General features: G+C 37.9%; 1 protein-coding gene across 1 annotated transcript in view; it reads right to left on the reverse strand.

Moving 5' to 3' along the window:
* Window positions 1-2,941: 2,941 nt before the first annotated feature.
* The window catches only part of Dcc (DCC netrin 1 receptor), a 1,060,049-nt gene continuing 1,039,027 nt past the window's right edge, over window positions 2,942-23,963 (reverse strand). The window contains exons 28-29 of the mRNA XM_076836991.2: window positions 5,774-5,916; window positions 2,942-3,031 (exon numbers count right to left, since the gene is read on the reverse strand). Of these exons, the coding sequence (XP_076693106.2) occupies window positions 2,942-3,031; window positions 5,774-5,916 (233 nt within the window). The remainder of the gene's footprint in view (window positions 3,032-5,773; window positions 5,917-23,963) is intronic.

Raw genomic sequence — 23,963 nt, forward strand, 5'->3', positions numbered from 1 at the left:
TTTGTAAGTTCAACAAATGCAGAAATTTTCAGAGGAGTGAAAATAGCTTTCTTATCAGAATGAAATACAAAGAAAGCTACCAAGCTTTTTCAAGAGGAGACTCTTGTCTGACAGTTCTGCACAGGGGAGGGGAGGCCTGAGTGTGCTCTGCCAAGTTTGATTTTCTTCTTTCTTGGGGAGAAATCAGTCCCGGTGGCAGAGCTGCTGGTTGGCTGTCAAGCTTTGCCCAATGGGAGTCAGAGAGATTTATGAGCTTAAGGAGCCTGCAAGCCATGAACCAGACCAGAGTAGGAGTAGGAGCAAAATAGAGGCCACCTCACGGTATTCAGAGTCTTTCTTGTCAAGAAATTAGGAGACTTGGGAATTAAAGAGTTACCTTAAGATTTGGGCAGGTTCGATGTATACATGTGAACCATTTGAGGGGGTAGTGTGCAGAATTATGCAGAAATCATTCATGGTGAATACCTTGCATGTGAAAATCACTAGGTAATGACACTCGAACCTTCTGAGGCTATTTAATTGGATCCTCATTCACATTCAAGGCAGGGCAGTTGGACTTACTAGGAATGTCAGGAGCTAACAAGCCAATGTATTTGTTTAATGAAGAAAATTTCAAGAGCCTGTGGCATAAATATAATTCCCATCAAAGACAGATAGCTTATTCTTTTAATGGATTTTTAAAAAGATTTCACTTCCTAAAAGTATTGACTTAGATTAGAAGGGTCTAGAATTTTCTGAAATTGCTTGTTCTCTTGATTGTCCAACTACATTCTACAGAGCAGTCTGAAGCTGAAACTTAATTCCTGAAATCTGTGATTTATGACCTACTCCAAATGGAGCATGCGGAAGACCCTCATGAGTATCAAATGCTGTCAAAGAACATTCCTTGTTTGTGAATATTAGAAAGGGGAGGTCATTCTCAGGCCTTGAGAAGATCAGGCTAACCTAATTAATTTTTTTTTGGTGCAATGGATTATTTCTGAAGCATTCAATATTATTTTAGGAAATGCCTTATTTCGGGTCAGTGGAGGGTTGTCCCCCTCAATGCCCAGATATTGAACAAGAGTAATATGTCCAATCGAATAACATCATCCAGTTCTTCCAAAGGACTTCTAGAAAATCTTAGTAAATTGAACAAGCACTCTTGTTGAAGGAACAATTTTGCAAACGGACCAGACTTTCTAATGAACCATTTGAACAAGCCCTCTCTTTGACATCAGATTTCCTTCCCGACATAAAACTGTAAAAAAATAATCTGAATTATTACTTCTGTTACAGTGCCATTTTGCTCAAAATATTTCATTCAGGGATTCATATATAATTACCCACCTAATAAAAGGAGCTATTAGGTTGTAAAGATCCTATCCTTTCCATGCTCTTTTAAAATTATGACCTACTCAAGCTTGAAATCAAAGGCAGAGCTGAAAGGAATAATTCAGCTGAAACTCTCTCATTGGGTTTTCAAGTCACCTAACTGATAAATATGCAAACTAGCTCCCTTTTGGCAACTCAGCTGCATAAACAGGGATTAACTCCAAATGCAGCTGAAAATTCAAAAACTAAAAGAGTGCACACAAAAATGTTCTTAATTTTAGCTAGTTCCCAACTGTAGATAGCATGGCAATAGAAGTTACGAATTCTAGCCCACCGTTTAAGATGCTTTTTGTAAAGTATCCACTGGATTTATGATGTGTCAGAAGTGTCGAGTGGCACCTACCCCTCTGCTCCTCCCTGACTCTGGCACATGCATGGTAGAGAAGGTTTCCTTGGCAACAGGGTCTGTGGTCACCTTGGTCAGTGCTGCCTGGTGTGTCAGTGAGAATGTTGCAGGTGGAACTGGCATTCCTCAAGATAGAAGGTCCTCTTGGAAACTGCCTCTTTTGTTCCTTCCCTTCCTCAGGGGCTGTTCTCAGAAGGTCTGAGAGCATTCCTATAGGGGACACAGGAGACACTGGCCAGGAGGCCATGCAATCTATGAAACTGGCCATTCTGCCCAAGGATGGTTGCCAAGGAGAAGTCAGGGAGGGATGGGGGCCAAGAGACAGGGGGGACTCTCCTGGCCAGACTTCAGAAGAAGATGGTCTTGGTGATGCTTTGAAATATCATCACAGTGTGGTATGGCACAAAAGCCACCCAAATTGAAAAAGTGTCCTATTACAAGCTTAAGCACATAATTACCATGTGTCTGAGAAGATTGCATATTATATCCTCTTTCTGGAAATGTGTGACTACTGGCAGGATGCCATTGGTTGCAGATTGTTGTGTTCCTGGACTCCAGACATAAATGTTAACCAAGGGTGGATTTACAATTACTTGTTCAAACTGGTGAATTTTACAGCCTCTTGCTAATATCCACCACTTGTGCAAGACTGAACTACAAACAAGCATTCACTGCCTTTTGCTTGTTTACCTATTTACTTTTTGTGCTGTCAGGAAATCATCCAATCCTTTGGTGCTATGGAGTGAGAGAATTTCCATGGGTGCTTTGTACTTTGAAGTTGAAAATAAAAAAGTGAGCTTGCACTGATTTGCCATGGTATGATACAGGCTTAAATAATGCACTTGCATTTTGTAAGACTAGACCTACACTTAAAAACCACAGGCCTTGATGAAGGAAAATATAGGCGTTAGTTACAACAGTGTGGTCACTTGCACTGGCAAAGAGCCAGGAATAATCTAGCAGCTCAAGATTTGACTCTGCAGTGAAGATGCATCTTTTCTCTTCTTGAGGGACCTCATGGTCATTACGCTGCAATTCTTGATGCCTCTGAAAGAAGGATGGTTACTCCTTCTGCACTGCTTCAGGATCTTCCTTAACTGCGTGGTCCTGATGGTTGACCTGTACACCAGTTAGAGTTCTTGGACATAGGTGTGCTGTTTATGGGTAATTGTTATGCTGCAAAGTTCCCAGAAAATTCACTCATCAAATCAGCAATTCATGTTAGAAGGCCGAGCCTGTGATGGCGTTAAGTTGCTTCATGAGCCCTTCCAAGCTTGCCATTTGTTCACTCAGATCATCCTGCTCATACACCTGTAGAGAGAAGAAGAGCAGAGAGTTAATACTAAATAGTGATACTTTCCTTTTTGTGGCTAATTTGGCCACTCAGTATTCCCAGGACTGACACGTGACCTATATCCTTGGCTATCGGTGGAGTATATTGACTGAATGGAGATGTTGGCAAGAAAAGAGGTGGTGATGAGTGACTGCTGGGTGTTTCATGGGCTCCATCCCTGTGATAAGGAAAACGTTCTATAGTCAAAAATGTCCTGATTTAAATCAAGTTCCACCAATCACTAGCCTTGCAGTCTTGGACAAGTTCATGAAATTCTCTGAGGTATGGTTTTCTTCATCTATAAAGTGATGATAATGACATTGGTTTCATGGGTTATTCTGAGCATCCTGTGACAAGCTTCATGCCTGTCATAGTGTCCAGAATGTGCTGTCCATAAACTGGCTTTAAAAAAAATCTTTGTACTATAATCTAGGTGTATGTTTTGTATGGGAATTTGATGGGTCTTGACAACGCCAATCGGAAGCCTGGGGGTCATGACTTAGTTTGTGTGTGGAAACAAATGTATGCCCCAAACCAGACTCAGTGTTGTGCATAGGTGTGAAGGGACTCTTGTGACCTGATTTGAAGATGTTGGACTGTGGAAATCTTAGAAATTATAGTCTTTCTATCTCTCATTCACTGTGAGTCATGAATATCATGTTATTAGTACATAATAGGAGTCTTAGTTATCACAAATCCCCAGGTTACTGAACTCAGGGTTCAATAATGGTTTAGTATATATAGAATACATGGCCTTCTTGAGTGTTCTTGGCTAGTGCATTCAATTGATTAAATGACTGAACCAACAAAGGTCAGTCAGTGACTTGGTCACATGCTCTTAAAGACTTAACGGGGATTGAAAAGTAGTCAGTTGGGCCCAACAGTACTTGTATAAAGGTATTTGAAGAGGAATGTTGGAGTCAGGTGATGACTTGTTCAGTCATTTTCAAAAATGTTTTAGTTGTCTGGGCTACTTTTCTAGAATTATCTAGATCTAATTGTACAAGATAGAAATCACTAGTCACATGTAACTATTGGATCCTGAAATGCAGCTAGTACAAATTGAAATGTGTTTTCCCTATAAAATATACATCAGATTCTGAATACATTTTATAAAAAACAGCATGCAAAATTCTTTATTGACAATTTTTATATTTATTGAATATCAAAGTGACATTATTTTGGATCAGATAAAAGCAATTATTAAAATAAATTTCACCTATCTTTACACCTGTTAGTCGGCTCCTTGTTTAAATTATACACGTGGCTCGCACTGTATTCCTATAGCTTACTGCTGATCTAAATAATTTGCCTCATTTAACAATAAATGTAAAATGGGACACCTGACCATTAATCCTTATGAAATGAGAAACATAAATTTAGGAGTTTGAGTTGATTTAAGATATGGCCACAAATGTCAGACCTAAACAAACACTGAAGGAAACATCTAAATTCTGACAAAAGAGCATTCGGTTATTTTACATTTGTATCTTTAAGAGCAGTGCATTGAGTCTATAACATCCTTCTGTCAAGAATTCAAACACACATACACTTTCAGCTTTCTTGGATTCAGGTGAAACACTTTACTATTTGTAAAACTGAAAATAATAAAGCAAGAAAAAATATATCATTCTTCATGTAAATGAAATGATCCTTTCTTTTTGATGATCAGATTTTAAAGAAAACATAATTTTATTAAAGAAGACTTATAGTTGAAAGGCTCACAAAGGACTAATTGTCGTTGACTGATTTAGTCTTTGATATTATGGTAATTTTCCTTATCATTATATTATTTGCAAACTTTGTAAAAATCTTCACTCATGCATTAAAAAAAAAGAAGCTAGTTGAAAGTGGCTGATCAATTCTCATTTCACAATCTAGGATTTAAAAAGTTCCTAGTAGAATAATAATATAGAATTTTAATGTTTATAAATCTTTTACCCTCTTTTAATTCCCTGATTATTTAAGATGTCTGATATGCTAATTCTTTAGCCTTTTTAAAAATGTTTTCTCTTGAAATCCATGCAGAAACACTGGAAAGTTTTCTAAATAGCTGTCTTTAGGTAATACCTTTTTGAATCTTAATAGGACATTTTTGGAGAGAAATGTTTATTTCTCCCCAAATTTCAAACTTTTGTCCCATTCACTGATTTTCCTTCTGAGATTTCTAATTTAAACACTGTTTGGCTTTTTTTCCTTAAAACTTTTTTCCCTCTTTAATAATGAAACTTTTGCTCTTATTTTCTAAATATTTCCATCCCTCCATTTGTCTTTCTTAAACTCTCTATTTTTTCATTTTGCTTTTTCTTCTTCTCATTTCTATATTCTAGGCTATTTTAAAAATAATTTCAGAAGTAATACATATGATAACTTCAAATACAGCCTTTTGTTACTTTGTAATGTTAAAGAATAATTATGTAGGCTTCTTTCCAGAAATGCCAGGGTATTTTATCCCAGTGTGTGTGTGTGTGTGTGTGTGTGTGTGTGTGTGTGTGTGTATGCTCCTAACTATCAATATATTTGTTTGATTTCACTTAATCCCTGATATAATGTTTTTCTTAAAGTTTTTTTCTCCATATGTCAAGTGCAGACAGGCAACAATAGGATCAATAGCTTGGGTCAACAGTGAGTGCTGACTAGTTTAGACTGGTTTTTTTGCACAGCTTCCATATGGTACAACTCTTCCTCGGATGTGGCATGGATGTGAAGAACGCCCTTACGTTAGCTGGATCCTCAGTTGGTTTGTGGCTCTCCTCAGACACTTCAGGGGCTGTTGGCACAGACACGGGAAGCAAAGGGGATCTTGCTTTTCCAGCCAGCCCTAGAGAGGCTGTTTTAACATGAGTCTTGGGAAGAGTAGGCCCTGAAATTGAAAACACAGAGTGATGAGAAGTATGTATGAAAGATTCTGAGGAACGTTCCCCCAAGCACATAAACCAAACCCAGTAGGGTGGCATTGATTTTAGGTTATTGTTCATTCTGTACTGTGGAGATTAATTCTGACACAACAAATGGGCTCATTTTATTTTTACTGAATGGAAGACAGATTGTGATTAGGCCTCTCCAGTTGAAGCTCCACTAGTCATATGTAATTTCAAGTGGATTCCAAATCATGCAGGGAGAGTTGCCTGGGAGCTCTGCACTGTTCATCACGTCCTATAAAGTGTCAGGTGCATTCACTGGATGCCCAAAGTCTCAGCTTTGGGCCTGTGCTGTACCAAGTAAATGAGCCCTAAATTGTGTAGGGGGACGAAAGACTTAGGAGACATGATTTTTCTGGTTTACAAATGAGTATTCAATGTTACAGTGTATAGCAGTCTTTCATGGCTACCTAAAAGAATTTCCTTATTAATCCCCTTTTGGAAAAAAAAAATAAAAGACATATAATTTTGTCCTAATCAATATGTCTTCTTTCAATAAAAATATATTCTAATGCTCATAAGCATCATTTGAGGAACTGCCAAGTTTCTATTGGATGACATTCTGTCTACTACAAATAAGGGCTACCTTTTCTTCTCGAATTTGACATTTGTCTTATAAATCCTGCTTAGCTTCTAGATGTACTACAACTTTGCCTCTATTGCTTGAAACAAAACTCTATGAAGCCCTATTGAATCAGCTAGTAAACCTCACATGGCGAAGAAGTTGTCATCATTTTTAGCATCATAATGAAGAATTCAGCAGAAACTGTAGGAGTAAGATGTGAAAAGAAGTTTACCTCATTATTTTCTATCACCAATAATGATGTTTTAATTCTAATGATTCTAATGGGGTTCTAAATTTTGACCCCCTAGCCTACAAGTTGTTTTGGATATACTTCAGAAAATAGCATTCTAGTTAGTAAATTCCAGAGTTTAATGCATCCACAATCAAAGAAATAGGGATGATTTGTTTATTGGGAAAGAAAGGATGAAAATAATCTAATAAATTAGCGATTAGCTAGATATTAGTCACTGTAAATGAAAAAGCGTCACATGAACACATTTTTCCATGTGATGACCTAATATGTTAACTTCTTCACATTTATATCTTTTCACTCTTAAACATCAGGAATCAAAAGTCTATAAATGGAGTGAAGAATCTGGGATTTTCAATCCATTAAGTCTGTGTTGAGAGCTCAGCAGAGCTCAGCTATGTACTAGTTGTTAATCCGTTGGTTAACTAAACCTGCCTTGGTCTGTCATTTTCCACCTGTAAAATGTGAATGTTAATAATTATTTGTGAGGATTAAATGAGATTGTAAATTTAAAGTAGGTGCTATCTAATACCTTTCTCAAACAGAACAGTCCTAAGTATTAGTACTCCCAATTCACATACAAGGATGATAAGTAAACTTGCTGGAGTTCACACATTTAGAAAGGGGCAGGCATGTAGAGGTTTGCACCAAGTTATAAGCCCCACTAAGCAAATGAAGGTTTTATCACTAATACGTTGATCTAGCTCATCCAAATGTGCTTTTTGGAGAAGTCAAGTAAATGAACATGAAATCGAGTCCACAAATTCTATTTAACTTGAGGGTTTATTATTTTATTATATTATGGTTTCTTATAATTGAGTTGTAATTTTATTTTTTGTACCAGGGATTGAGCCCAGGGGTGCTTAACCACTGGGTCACATCCCCCAGCCCGTTTTTGTATTTTATTTAGAGACAGGGTCTTGCCAAGTTGCTTAGGGGCTTGCTAAATTGCCGAGGGTGACTTTGAACTTCTTACCCTCCTGCCTCAGATTCCAGAGCTGCTGGGATTACAGACATGTTGTCACCATACCTGAATTGTAATTTAAAAGTAAAAAGAGAGCTTCCATGATCTCCAATACTGAACCAACTATTTTCATTACAATGTTATTTAAATATATAAATATAAAGCTTTCCATCATTTAAAAAAAAAAGTGTAGTTCTCATTCTATGCCATAAAATCCAAACTTTATGTTAAATGTAAAATCTGAATACAATAGCACAGTTTGAATTATCATTATTAGTTTTATATAATAAAAGAGGTTAGTGGGCTAAAACAAAATCACCATGTGAATTTGGTAACATACGCCACAATCATCTTGGGTTTGTCATGTATGCTCAGTTTTCACTACCAATATTCTCTAGTTGAATGATAGACAAACCTTCATTTATACAGAGTCTGCAAAGCCAGCTGTTCTTCACTGGATGTGAACAAACTACTTGTTGATTATAATTATCTTTGCGAGAAATAGAATGTCCTGTGCTCAATTTTTGGAGTACAATATTTAGCCTCAAACATAAAACTGGGGTGTAAGAAAGGCAGCTGGAGGAGAAATGGAGCAGAATGGAAAGTTACAAGCAGTTAACTCACACAATAGCACCATCGCCTATGGATGTGGCAGATCTAAAGTCCATGCACTTGAACAGCCCTTGACAAACAGGAGGTCAGGTAAGGGGGTCAGCATGACCAACAGAGATAGAAGTCTCTCTGTTAAGAAATAGTACCTTAGGTAAAGAAGTAAAAGCTGTGTACCTGTCAGAATGCATTCACCCCAACAAGACTTTCCTGCTATAAGAGAACAAAGGGAGATAGGAACAACTAAAGGGATATTTCTTTAAATAACCCAATAGGTAACAGCCAATGAGTAACTGATTGAATCCCATCTGGGTGTGCCTGCTCCCCACAGACACCCGATCTTGAAAGCTCTTTAATAAAGTAAAGCCCTACTTTCTCTGCATCTTGTCTCTCAGTTCATTCTTTGGGTTTGGACAGGTGAGCATGATTCTCACACCTCTACATCCTTTTCTCTTTAGCCTCTGACTGAAAACAGTGTTCCTGGTGCGATATTAGTTTTGAACCTGAATATAAAGGCAAGTGCTAAAAATCCAGGTGGAGCCAAGCTATCCTATGGTCCTCCAAGGGCTCCATTGTGTACAATTTACATTAATATTTTAGATTGTTATTTAAGTGTAACCGAAAAGTTTAAGAAAATCCATGAAGTTTAGAAGTTCAAAAAAGCATACTGTTTAACCTTGAGAATGCATCTGTTGAATTTCTATTTTGAGTTTTGTTACTTGAATTACAATTGTTTATCCTTCTAAAAGGCTCATAAGGTTCTGGTTAAATCTGAATTTAGTTGTATTGTCACAAAAGCTGTCCCTCTTAGCACCTTCAGGAGCACTGCTTATCCCTCTCTCAGGTCAACATAGCAGCTGCGTTTTCACCATATATATAAACATATATTCTATTTCTATTATGCATATATAAATATGTATTTATTTTTGATCAAGGCTCCCTTGATGATGAAATCTACTGAGTTAATTGTTAGGGTTTTATAAAAATTTAAGGAACTTAATGACCTCTGAGAAATTTGCAGTTTAACTCTTAACCAGACATATGCAATGTTTCTAACACACACCAATTCACTCTAACATAAGTATTTACCAAGAAAAAAAAGTAAACGTGTTCTAAAAGCAAAAAGTAAATGGCATTAGCACAGCTTATTATGGATGAGATTCTAATAGGGCTAGTGCCCAATTTGTTCTAGGAAACATATAAGAAAAAAAATTCTTTGAAAATGTACCCATCTGTTGTATATAATTCTATATGATTTATTACAAATTTCTCATAGTTTTGCATGTAAAGTAACTGAATTCTTAGGGATGGCTTTCATTAGAACTATAGAAATATATTCTTAGGTATATTTTCTGCTCAGAATCCTAGACACATGGACAGTGTACTGTATTTGCCATTTTCTCACTATGGGAAGACATGGGTATGCCTACAGAGTGCTTTAACTCAAATCCATTAGAGTAAAGATCATTGTGATTGATTTTCTATAGTGACCAGGCAACAGTTACACACTGAGACTGTATTGAGTTTTGAACTCTTTAAAAGACATGGTGGGATTTGCAAAAGGGGTTGAAGACTGTCTCAGCTCAAAGACCACACGGGGTGTGTAAACCTCAAGTGACTGCCTTTTCTCATGTACTATTCAGAGAATCACAGACATTCAGAATGTTGGCACCTCAAGGGCCCCTAGAGCTCATGTAGTGACCTTCCCCTTTATTTTGGAGAAGAGAAATCTGAGGTTCCTGGAGACTGAGAGATCAAGGTAGAATCATTTCAATAAAATTCCAGTAGACACAAAGAATCTGAGCAGTCTCACAGAGTTCATTATCAGCAGGTGTGCTCCATGGCCTTAAACATTTTTTTCCTGAAAAGGGAGTTAAAGAAAAGAGTATAAGGGAAGTTTCCCAGGAGAAATTTATTAATAGCCAATTGGACAACTTTGGTCTCAAAATTGCCCTTTTATAAAGAAGAAAAAGAAATTAAAACAAAGATTTTCATGAAAGTGTCTTGTTCAGCAAAACAGATACCATTCTCTTGGGTATTTTCAGAGATTCAGCATTTTCTACTCCAAACCTCAGATATTTTAGGCCTGGACCCTGGTGAAGCCTGATTCCCTGCAAGCTCACCAAGTTGTGCTTTTTCCTTTACGTATATATTGTTGAAGATCATTGTGGGTAATCGGTTTCCGTCTTCATTTTCTACTTTGATTCCTATTCTTCTAGGGGGCTAAGAGACATGATTTAAGTTCTTCACCTCACACCTGAAACCTCACAACTGCCTTCCCCAAAGGCTAACTTTTGATTCCATCTTCTATACCATTCATACCAAACAAACATCTTTTAATGTAAAATGACCAGTTTCATGGCATGTCCTACATATTTAAGTGAGAAAGCAGTGACACCATCCGACATTTGGATTAGTGTGTTTTGCTTAAACTGAAGGGGACACTGGGGACCATCTTGCTGCCTCTGCCTCTCACCTGTTGATGGACAGCTATTATTGGGAGCCCATTCACCCTGAGTCCATTCCTCCCTGCTGCACGGCTGTTGCAGATGGGGCTTTGCATACTTCACCAGATACTATCTGCTTTCCGAAGCTACTTTATAAGACAACAGTCTTCTTGGATCACTGGCCTCATCCGTTCTTGGTGTGGCTCCCCATATGCCTCAGAGTTTGTAACCTTTGGCAAGCTCCATGGTGTTTGACACACTGAAGGAGAGTCACCATTCTACCCTTCTGAAGTATGAAAAGGTACAGTAATAATTAGAAAAAAAAATCACTTTAGTATGTTAAACTCCTATTCCTTAATGATAAGAAAAGGCAAAATTCTTTACAGCTCTTCTCATGTTGGTAAATCCAGGCATAAGGCTTTATATTTATTTATTTCTTCACTATGGAGGACTGCACTGAGATTGAAAATGGTCCTAAACATGAACAATTTCAATGAAACTTCTACGAGAATGCACCAAACTTCTCTGAGCAATGCTTTAAAGCAAAATCAAAGGGATGATAAAAATCAAAAGCATCCCTAAGGTGGCTCTGAGCTGCTAATTTAACATAATCTTAACTGGATGGTCAAGAACCTCTGAAATTTTCCCCAACTACAAGGACATAATTCCAACACATGATCCAGAAAATCCACCTCATTTTGGGCAAGGGAGGTGAACAAACCTGAGGGTGACAGCAATTGACAGGAGGAGTGACTCTGGGGATCAGAAATTAGAAGAATCTTCCATCTGTTTGCAGTCAGGTTTTAGAGGGTAGGAGATTCTCTACCCTGAACACCAGGCTGATCTTCACAAAAGATTTTTTGGTTACCTCTATTATGGCAGTCTCATACCTTAGAATTTTGTGAATTCTAAACAGAGAATAAATTCTCAGATAAATATCTGAATATCAAGGAAGGGTGCTATCCTTGGACTTGGGAAATGCCATCTTACCTAGTTTTGTGACCATGATGGTCAGCTTTTTGTTACTGTAACAAGCACCTGAGATGAACCAACTTATAATGAAGAAAGGCTTGCTTTAGCTCATGGTTTCAGATGTTTCAGTCCATAGTCCATTGAACCCATTTTATTTGGGTTTGTGGCAATGCAATATATCATGGTAGAAGGAGTGTGTGATGGATAAAACTGCTCACCTCACAGTGACCTAGAAGCAAGGAGAGTTCCCATATTCCTTTTAAAGGCACACCCCAGTGACCTAAAAACTTCATCCTGCTAGGTTCTACCCCTTAAATGTTTCATAACCTCCCAATAGCACCACCAACTGGGGATCATACTTTTAAAAATGGACCCTGGGCGACACATATCCAAACCAGAGAAGTGACGTTGGCCCAATAGTTTAATTTCTTTGGATCTTGATTTATTCATATCTATAAAGGTTAAAGGTTATTTGATCTTTAAGATATTACCTGTAAAATGGTTAGAGGAAGGAAAATATAGCTCTTTTATCTGCTCCTAACTTTACATTTGGACTTGTCTCTCCTTAAGATTTAGGAAGACTTGGTTAATTGATAAAAAGGAGTTGATAAAAAGGAAACCAAAATATCTACCAAGTGAATGCTTAATGCACAAATGACAATAATTGGGCTTTAAACCAGTGCTTTCTAGGAAAAAAAAAGTTCCATCCTTTTTTTCTTAAAATTATTAATGAAAAGCCATAACACAACTTAAGCTGGCTTTGCTCTCTTTATTTTAAACTAGCAATAGAGAGTGTAACTAAAAATAGGCAATACTAAATTTCTATGAGTTTAAATGATCTACGGTTAATTGAAAATTCTAAACTTACAAATGCCTCTCCTGAAACCACTGTAGAACTCTCTGTTCCTGGGGTGCATGTTGGAAAAGTGCCTCAGGCAACCCTTTGGTGGAACTCAGGATGGCAATACACTAAATAAATGCTTTTACATGGATATACAACTAATTAAGTGAGCATCACTTTGGTTTTAATGTTATTTCCTCAGCAGGACCCACCGAGGGGGCAAGTACAAATGAAGCTGGGGTTCTGAGATGGGCCAGCGGTGTGTACAGCAGCGGTAGATGAGCAGCCTCAGTAGGAATTTACTGTTTTAAGCTTTATTTTCACAGTATAGTTATTAAACATTTCATTTGCTCATTAGGTACATAATATACGAGTGCCAGGTGCAGACTCCTGCTAGCATCTCCCTGCAGAAGTTTCTCCCAAGTCCAATGCTTTTTTCGGTGAGAAATATTAGATTAGGCTGCAGAAGGCATGCAGGGAACTAACTTACTTGGGTGGGATCAGGGGCCAATGTGTAGCAGGGCTTTTGATCTTCAATATTAAATTTCATATCTGTGCTTGTTTTTTCCACTACCTACTTCTGACTTTATTTTCTCCTCCTTTGCCTTTTGGAATAAAATTAAAACGGATGGTTGTAAAGAAGCCTGGGTTCACATCCTGCTTTGTGATTCTGTGATACCAGACCAAGGGAATGGCCTCTCACAGTCCAGTTTCATGTGAATAAGCACAGTTCCCACTTGTGCTTATTATTAAGCAGTTAGTCTGTGCTCAGGTTATCTGGGGAACATGGAGCTGTCATAGAGTCATTTACACTTCTCATGTGCAAGGTTTTTGTTTTGTTTTGTTTTGTTTTTTTCCTCCTATAAGACAGACAAAAAATATGTATGTGAAACATTGTGTAATACTCTCCTTTGAAAAGAGAGTGGCCACATTTGCCTAGACCCACACACGTGACCAAATATCAAGCATATAAGTTTTGGTATCAATTCTGTGTCTACAAGGCACATTGTACTTTTAGGGTGATAAACATGCCCAAAACATGCCACTTCTGGGAAGAAAAGTTTTGCTCTCTCCTTCTAACCCTTTTATTTCTCCTTAGAGATAAGGAAAGCAGCACCTTTGCTTATTGGGGAAATGCTGACTGACAAGGCCCCTCACCTCTCTATGCTTTCCTACTGCTCCCAGTAAGAGTCACAGTGAGGTGGTTTTCATTGGACCACCGCTCTGTGAAAAGTTGGAAGGTGAGATGAATGTGCTGATGATCATTACTCAAGTTCTTAAACCTGCAGTTCTTGGAAACCTCAAACTCTCTGACCTTGAATTTTTCAAGGTTGCATTTGTTAAGCAAACAAAGTAAAGCCAGACCTGATTCAGCCCTGTCTCCACTATCAATTTCAGTTCACAGCAGGTGGGACCATTAGTTCAATAGTGTGGAGGAGGAAAAATCCTCCTCATCACTCTCACCTAATTATTCCAGAGGACCAGTCAAAAAAGTTGAATTACAGTAGAGCGGGTGGAGAGAGAAGAGAGAAGGGGAGGGGGGGGAGGGGGGATAGTAGAGGATAGGAAAGGCAGCAGAATACAACAGACACTAGTATGGCAATATGTAAATCAATGGATGTGTAACTGATGTGATTCTGCAATCTGTATATGGGGTAAAAATGGGAGTTCATATCCCACTTGAATCAAAGTGTGAAATATGATATATCAAGAACTATGTAATGTTTTGAACAAAAACAATAAAAATTAAAAATAATCTATCCATAACTTACTCCAAAAAAAAAAAAGTTGATTCTCATTTGGTAATCAGCACCTTGTCCATTATTTTGAAGAACTGGAACCCAAAGAAAAAAAGGATAGCAGTACCTAAAGTACAATAAAACACCTTTTCCCATATTGTCTTATCCGATCTTTAAAATAGCTACCTTATTGCTCTTGTCTTGGAGACAGGAAATTTCGAAGAAGATAAAGGAAGTGGTCAAGATCACTCAGCTGGTGAGTGGGACTTGAATACAGGGCTTATACTATTAAATTGTATGCTCTTTTTTTTGACAAAAAGAAATTTTCAAAATCAACAAAGTAGATTTTGATGGAAAGAACAGCAAAGTGGACAAGACACCTTAGTGCTGGTGACAGGGGAGAGGATGCCACAGGTAGGGCAGTGGCTACAGTGCCGCATGGCAGAGTAGGTGATGGAAGAGAGAAGAAAGAACAGTAATAGATCAACAGGCTCCTTCTTTCTTTCTCTTTTTTATTTTTTTTCAGCACTGGGGCTAGAACCCAGGACTTCACACATGCTAGGCAAGTGCTCTACCACTGAGCTACACCCCGACCCTTCTCTCCTCTCTCTTCATTCCAGCGGGATGTGTTCACATCTAAGTGGTGACCAATGTAAATATGATATCCCAGCATCAACTTCTAAAGACTTGGGAAAGAATAACAAGAGTACATGATTTGAAGATTGCAAAGAATGAAAACTTTCTTCAACCTTTTTCCTCTCTTTTTTGAACCCTTTCTCCCTTTTGGATATTTCTCCCAACATGTACCATTCCCCATACTTCTTTTTCTGCACACACACACACAGTATGAGAAACCAGGAACCATCTGTATACTCTCTCCCATGATATATATTTAAAAAATAATAATCTGATAACTTCATCAACGATGAACTGTTAGTAGCTTATCACCTTTTTCTTCTTGTATTTATTTACCTTTTTAAAGACAGACGATGAAAGGATGATTTAAGGAATTAATGGTTTTCTGTCACCATTTCATCTGCCTGGGTAGGGAAGATGCCTCTGCTTCCTAAGATAGTTATCTTTCAAATCTGATGCTAAGACATTTTTCCAGCTTCTTTTTTCTCTAAGCGATAAGGTATCTACCTCCTGGCTGAACAATAAAACAATTCAATAAGTAATTTAATTCCCCTCCTGTAAGAGTGCAAGATTTGGAAGTCCCAATTAAAAGACATGCATTTTCTGAGTTCTGCCTGTTTGTGGTCTGATCTACCTTTACACGCTCACAAACTGGAATCCAAGTGCTGAACTTATCAAGCACATCAGAAGCCGTTTAATAGTAATCGAGGAAAAGAACAGTTTCCAAAATGCTCATAAGGAGAAAGGGATCAATTGTGTTGGAAACATGATTTAAATATTCCCGAAAGACTTTGAATCCATAAAAATCCTATGCATGGGAGACCTGTTTACTTTGTATTTTATAATGGGTAAGGGAATACCTTATAGAGAGGTTTAAAGGGAGATAGGTTTCTTAGTTACTCACTCCAACATATAGTTTATGTCAGAAATAATGACTAAGTGAAAGACAAAAACATTGTCTAATGTGTCTTTTTGTCCTAAGGCTCTACCCAGGACTTGAGCAGAGTAGGGCTGACCAGAACAAGACTGTGGCAAAGGCCACCACAGGCCAAGGAAGCTGAAGAGACCTTAAACTAATAGTCCCTCTGGTCCTTGCTTTTGATTTAGAAATTTCATAGAATAAGAAGTTTCAGGGAAATCATCAAAGATCTCGAGAAATAGATTCACTGGAGAAGTTCTTTATTTCCCACTTTCTTTGATATTTCTCTGAGGTTCCTGGATCATATATTAACAAAATATCCAATGAAATAAAACAAAAAGTACAAACTCAAAACCAAACACTTGTGGTTTTTTTATTAGCAGGCTCCCAGAATTTAAGTTTGAAGATACTGATTCCACATTTTATCCATCACTCACTGTGAGAGGTCTTTGACTTTTTGTAGGTTTTTTTTTTCCATACAATGTCAAAGTCAAGAGACCCCCTCAGTTAATTTGAGAAATTTTTCAAATGATTTTTAAACATTTCTTTTCTCTGCCCAAATAATTTTTAAAATGTTCTTTTAAACTTTTTCTACCCTATTTGCAATGAAAAGCAACAAATTTGAGTTTATTATCTATAGTTAGTGTGATTTGGATATTTTATGCTCTGGTAGAAAAATTGTCAATTCTATTCTTCATGAAAAAAATAGAGCTTAAAACCCTACTCTATTGTCTAATTTTTGCTGATATGTGGTGATGAAACTTTGGAGAAACCACATTTGCAATTTACCAAGAAAAAAGAAAACAATGATATTGCATAAGTTTTCATATTAGTTAATGAAAATAGTTTTCAAATGCAGAAACAATGTAGAAATGCCCACTTCAGTCTCTTTTAGCTTCTGTAATTATGTACTCTGTGTAGAATGTCATCAGAATCCAAAATCATCCACATGAGTATGCAGTAGATTATACTTCAGTAAATATTTCATATGAAGTCTAAGATAATTTCGCTTTTAACAAATGAAATTATTTTGTGAGTATTGGAAACATTTTCTAGTCTAAAGACTAGGGGATTGCTATGGAGGAATCTGTTTTTATAATAAAACCTTGATTACCCAGAAGCTGATTTCTTAATGTCCTGAAATAATTGATGTTAGTTAGTTTCATTTTTAAAAGAAGTCCTCAAAACATGCTCCCACCCTCATACACACAGACGCTAATGGATACCATTCATAGCCAAGGATATAATTTTCAGATTAAACTGTGTTGTCAGTACGCTGCCAATTCAACTCAATTGCTTCCAACTTTTATATGATCTTCTTAGAAGAACCAAAGTACAGCATGAGCAATAATTTCAAGACAGAGTGCTCAAAGGAAATGTCTTAGTCAATGAGGTGTGGTTAGGTGTCTTAAAATATTTTCAACTGCAAGTTAAATACCCTCTCCATTCTCACCCCAAGAAAGAGAACAACTCACAGGAGTCTCACCATTTTTTTGCATTGAGAAACGTCTTCCCCATATTTTGCTGCCATAATTCTAGGGCTGGTCCATACTTGCATATTACCAGTTTATTCACAGTGCTCTCAGCTTATGTCCTCACTACACTAGGGAAAGGTTAAGTATGAAAGTCACAAATCTTCTCCTACAGGTCTAGTCTGGTAAGTATCTGCCCTGTAAATTTCTCTATGGATTTAATTGAATTCTCTTTCCTCAATTCTACAGTTCACAATAATAATTAGGAAATCAGTTGGCTCCTTAGAATTTATTTTGTCCAACTATTAGAGTCTTTATTTGTTTTCCCTTAAAACGATGCAAGTATGTCAACTTAGATTCCAAGGGCAAAGGCATTTATATATGCTCATTGAAAGTACTCAGAGGTGAAGGGAACTGAATTTGCAGCTTCCGTAGAATAGTATTAAAGAGTAAGATGCATGGGTAGGTGAACAGCTATGTAAAATCTAAAATATGAAAAAAAAAGTTGGAATCTAGATGGCGCATATATGAGAGTTCACTGTACATATTTTCCTAAGCATCTGACAGTTTTATTTAATATAACTTCAAAAGGAGAAGTCAAAAAAGTATGGCACCTTTGAATAAAGGGGCTATGGTATTTATAAGTACTTGTTCCTTGAAGTCCTCCTTTTTGGCTTCTTTAAAATTATACTATTACTGTTCTTCCTATCCCTTGGGCCTCTTATTCACAAAATTATGCTTCTACCCTCACTCAGTTTGGGAACTATACTTTTTCCTTCCATTTCTTTCCCTGGGAGTTCTCATCTAATTCAACCTACTGCAGGTTGAAACTCCTACTCACGAAGAAGAGTCCCCAAGTGGCTTCTGCAGCTGTGACACCGCCCTGGACCACATCACCTTAAATATTCCACAGTCCCAGCTGGATGCTCCACTCCCCCTTCATGCTCAACATGCAGTCCTCAACATGGGAGGACTCTCCCAGGTTCCCACTCCTTTCAAAGAGTAACTTCTCGGTTCACCTCATTCCAGTTGGTTATTTAAAATCACATTCCTGAAAACCCAGAAGTAAAGTAGCAGTCACCTTGAACTTCATCTTCTCCCTCCTTCTTCATTGCCCATTCATTATTCACTCAGTCCCCAGCTTCTTCTTTTGAAAGACGCCTCTTGCAATTGCCTCCTTTGTTCTGTTCTCACTGCCCTTAACTTCCACCAGTTACTTTCTGTCTCCTCCTTTGCCATTTGATCCTCCTTAATAACAGCGCCATTTTCACTCGCCACACTCTGCTTTCTTCCACGGGTCATGTCCTCATTGTCCTAGGGATCATCCTTTCCAGCAAGGCTGCCTTTGCCTACAAACTCTGAAAATGTCTTCCCCTCTCCTACCCCTGTGCCTTTACATACTCTATTCCTTCTTCTTCATAGACTTTGGTGACTTTCCACCAACCTGGGAAAGGAGTTAATATTGGGGTTATGCAGATCAAGGCTTTTATCCACTCCCTGCCGCTGGCAACTGTAACCTCCGAGGTGTTTATCTAATTCCTAAGTACTCTGGGTTCTTTCCATCTAAGTTTGTGAACCTTAAAGACATGCCATGTGCCAAAGGACATTCTTCCCAGTCTTCATAGCCCACATGGAATTGGTTGGTTTTTGGTTAAACATCTCTGTATTATAAAATTATTTACATTTATTCTGAGCTACTAGAAACATAAGGTCCTCAGAACTGTCCATTCTTTAAAGATACTTGTTAATTGCAATTTTATCCTTCTCCATTTGCAGTAAAACTACATGTCAGTGAAAAATTCTGGCTAATCCTTGTCCTGCTGGGCCAAAGAGAAGCTCTCTTCAAGCCCGTGTATGGGAAATTATTCATGAGGAAATATGCATCTATGCAATGTTTCATAAACCCTTCAATATTCAATATGTACAGCCCCGCATGGAGTTTTTGAATATTTCATATTCATAAAATGATTGGAAGCCAGTTCTGAAAAATAAGCTGTTGGTCATCTTGTGTGGGATTAAAAATAAGCTTATATCATATTTGGGGTTTGGATGTCTATATAAGATAGTTGTTTAAGTCAACCAATAAGAAATAAAACTTTCTACAATTGCATGTGTTGGTTCAATGCATGTAGGAAAAGAATGAAATCAATATATATTTGGAAAACCCCTCCCCACTCCGAAAAGTATGTCAAAATAAAAACCAATGAATATATAAATAACACAGTGAAAACAGAAAGAAAAAGTTTTTGTTTTTTTTTTTCTGTCTGCAATGCAGAAGCTGGAGAATTGTGTCATGTATTATTATACAAATTCCAGTGAGAATATTAGAATACCCTTGGGAAAAAAGTGTTTGCAATGTATGTATTTACATGTTAAGGGAGATGCCAAAATACAGGCTCAGTTTTTATTAGTTGTGAGATTACCATTCATATAATCTTTGATTTGTGTGTGTGTGTGTGTGTGTGTGTGTAAAACAGAGCTGTTCAGAAGAGTAGGCCTCGGCTTCAAAAATCCCCAGGTTCTAATCCTTTAATCCAGGTTCTTAAGCCTGACAGTTAAATATAATGTACCGTTAAATGTATTTGCTACATATTTTTTGCTTCAAAGTTTCCTTCTGAATAAACTGGGAGAAATAATACTTTTCATGTTTTGTGAAGATTAAATGAGTCAGTAAACTTATGGTTACATGCCTAATAATGGTAATTATCAATAAGAAAATTTGGAGATTTCATTGATATGATTAGAATTCATTTTTCTTATGTATGTAGTAGGGCTTTGTGGTCATATTAAATATGGAAGCCAGGTGGCACAGTGGCATACACTGAAATCTCAGCTACTCTGGAGGCTGAGGCAGGAGGATCTCAAGTACCAGAGCATCTTAGTGAGAATCCTGTGTCAAAATAAAATAAAAAGGGGTAAGGATGCAGCTCAGTGGTAGAACACTTGCCTAGCAGTATGGAGCACTGGGTTCAATTTCTTGTGCTGAAAAAAGAAAATAAAATTTACATTTACATGATTTTCAATGTTAGTTCTGGAAGGTAGGTCACATAAGTGTGAAATATTTCTTTAGGGTACTACAAAAGAAAAATAAAGCAACAAAATCTGAGCTTTGAGACAGGAAAGTGTAAGGACAGGTACTGTTCGTATGGCACCTGGACGACAGTAGGTGCTTAGAACGGGAGGAGAGGGAGGGCTGGGGTTAGACCTGATGGGCAGGGGCTCCAAGTCACCTTCCAGAAACTTGGTCCTGCAGGATCCATGGAACCCAGAAACTCAAGGAGAACATTAGAAAATTCTCAGACTTTAAAAACATCAAGAGGTTAGTGGAACTTTACTTTAGAGCACTTTTCTTTGTTGTAACTGTAATGTTCTATCATTGCTCCTCTCTCTGATCTGGAATTTTAAAAACTTAAATACTTCTGTGTTGGTAGCCACTATTGTCTAGTCCCTGTTGCCCTTTAAATTCAGCAGCTCTAAGCCAGGAAGGAAAGGACATTTAAGGGGAGTTGAGCTCAGGGACAGAAGGAGGAAAAGAAGAAGGAAGGAAGAGGGGAGGAAGGTAAGGAGGGAGAGAGAGGGGATAGAGGGAGAGGAAGAGGAAGAGACTAACGGAGGAAAGCAGGTTTTGATGGTTTGAACATTTATTGGAGGAACAGGTCCTTTTTCTCTCAGACCTCTGTTTTCTCTCCGTGCTCTCTGCCACCAGCCTCCTCAAACTCATATTTAGTCCTTAGACATATTTTATATCCAATCATGATTGATGATAAGATCTTGTAGGGAATTATAGAATACAATTTAACTTCCTGACTGCTCAAATAAACATCTCTTCTAATTACCTCCCATTTCCTGTGATTTATATTACCACTGCTTATAACTACCTTACTACCACCAGAAAAAAAGTTTTAAATTTATTTTGCAGATTTTATGTGCTATTCACCCTGATGTGACATCGGCTGATCTGAAATTTTCATTGAATGGCACATCGTTCTTTTGCAAAATGCATGTGCAAGCCATTCAATCTCTACAGGAGGTGTTCTCCACTGTCTCATGGGAATGTGAGGAGCCTAGGATATGAGGACCCCTCCAGAAACAACAGCTAACCCATCCCAGGTCCCCACAAGAGCTTGTATTTTGGAGAAAACTTACCACAGAGAATTGGAGATCCTAACTATAAATCTTCATTTAGGCAAAAAAATTCAGAGTGTTTCAGAAGTAGGACCTCTTGGAACACATTTATAAATACTAATCTAATGCCTTCATCGGGCATTGAAAAATGTCCACAGAGGCCTCAGGTGTTTCTATGAATGTGAATGTTTGTTTACATTTTGCAGAATGTGGCTTGAGCAGGGGCAGAAGTGCTCAACTAAGCTTGGCCTTAGATTCTGGAAGGTTATCTTGGTTATAAGACTTTTTTTTGAACTCGTCTTGAAAATCAAAAAAGCAACATGAAAGAAAAGCAGACTTTGGTTTTGATGTTCCACAGCTGAGCCTAAACGGAGGTTGATGTCACAAGGCCAGGTTAAGTGGTTCTTAGCCTGTGGTAGATGATGAACAATCTAGACTCTAATGAAAACTACAAACGCACTTGCTAGGGAAACAAAACAAAGCAAAACAAAACAACCCTGTACAGCTATAAATACGTGTGTGCTTGTGTACACACACAGAAAGAAATGTTAGTTTGATTTCAAGCAAGTTACCAAAGAAGTTCCTCCAGGTTTTCTATGGATAAGAGCATCTGATCTGTTCTAAAGCCAATGCCTTTCAGGTGTGACCTGAAGAAGGGCAGCCTCCATATCTCCTAGAATCTCCTTAGCAATTCAGAATCTCAGGCTCTACCACAGGTTCACTGAATTGGAACCTGCATTTTAATAAGACTTACAGGTGATTCCCAGGCAGATAAAATTTAAGACTCACTGCTTTGGAGGGCCATGTCCACAGGGGGTTTAGAATTCCAAATTATAAATCAAATCACATTTGGAGATGACACATACTATATAATACTCTCAATAAAACAAAATCTATTATTTGTAAATGAGAAGGCAAAGGTGTCAGTAATATTCTGCATTTGACAAATCCCTCTGTATCCAACTTTCAATTGCTTACTTCTGCTCCTCACTCCTCTGTCCGCTTTGTCTTGTTATTCTCATTCACAGGTATTAGTAGAGGCAACAGTGAAGGCAAAGGTTAGAGCTGGGATGTAGGAAATTCCACGAGCTTTAATCATGTCATGTGCACCACTGTGAGGATCAGTTGGGGAGATGCAGGGTTCATAGAGGAGAAGAAACCAGGCAGTTACCGCCAAACCCAGATACCTGCTTAACTTAACATCTATGTGAGCCTGCAACACTGTACTGCAGTGAGGTCATTTAAAGAAGTTCGGAGAAGGTCAGCTTCCTGCCCGGTGGATGGACATTCAGGCAACTTTGAGATGCTGCTCTGAGCCACTCTAGTCCCTTATGGGTCTTCAGTGCAGAGGCCCGCTTTACGGACTGCCCCCTTCTCTTGCACATCCTTGTGGTGAAATAGCATTCATGAGTTAGATCTCATTTCACCAGCCAGCAAGTTATTAAAATGCCCTTTTATACCCCCTTCCACATGATCCCTCTGCTACTTAGCAAAAATGTTGGAAACTTCAATGGGCCAAATTTCCAAGGTGTTATGGTCCCCAGATTATATCAAATCAGAAGCTCTTGGACTCAGCAGTGACATTTTCAATGACCATAATTCATGTTTATATGCTTCGATCCCTTATAATCATGCAGCAGACAATTTGTAAAGGCTAGATTTTATTTTCCCCTCTTACAGTTGTGGAAAATTGAAGCACAGAGAGGTTAAATGACTTATTCAAGGGTAACACAGGCAATCAGCAGGGGCACTGGGTCCTAGGAGAGTTTTATTATTTTCCTTCAGTGAACCCTTTCAGTTATACTTTGCACCTGTCAGAGAAGAGACCTTCAAGACTGGATCAATGCTCATCATCACTCTTCAGTTGGCCCTACTACCCTGCTTTGAGTTCAACACAGAGGCAGGTATCAGGTCAGACCTTCGTGCACAGAGTAGCCTGTTTCCACTAACCGAGTAGAAGAAGAGAACAAACAAATAACTGTATTTTCAAAAGCAACACCAACCAGAACTAAAGGTTAAATTATCAATCTCTGACTTTAGAAACAAACTAGGTTAATACGTTATTGTGGTTTGAACAATGCAGTCTCTATTAAAAAACCATGACTCAGGTGGTTCCACAAGAGTAGAAAAGTACATACAACTTACTGGGTGAAAGAATGGGAAATTGCAAAAGTAGGATATTTAAAAAGGGCAATTTGGAATAAAGCAGTCATTGTAATTCCTTTATTCCTATGAACCTGCACATGCAATTGTGTCTTAATGGGCCCCTCATTTTGAAATCAGTTGGGTTTACTTATAACTTTTATTCACAGAAAATCAAAAAAAAAAATTACTAGAATCCCTTTGCTACAAAGGATAAAGGGATTCTCCTTTGAGATCCTTGACACTCTGGTAAATAAGGAGATTCTAACAATAAGAACATCAATCTTCCTGCAAGCTTAAGATGAAAG

This window comes from Callospermophilus lateralis, chromosome 17 (assembly GCF_048772815.1).
Source record: "Callospermophilus lateralis isolate mCalLat2 chromosome 17, mCalLat2.hap1, whole genome shotgun sequence".
NCBI lineage: Eukaryota > Metazoa > Chordata > Mammalia > Rodentia > Sciuridae > Callospermophilus > Callospermophilus lateralis.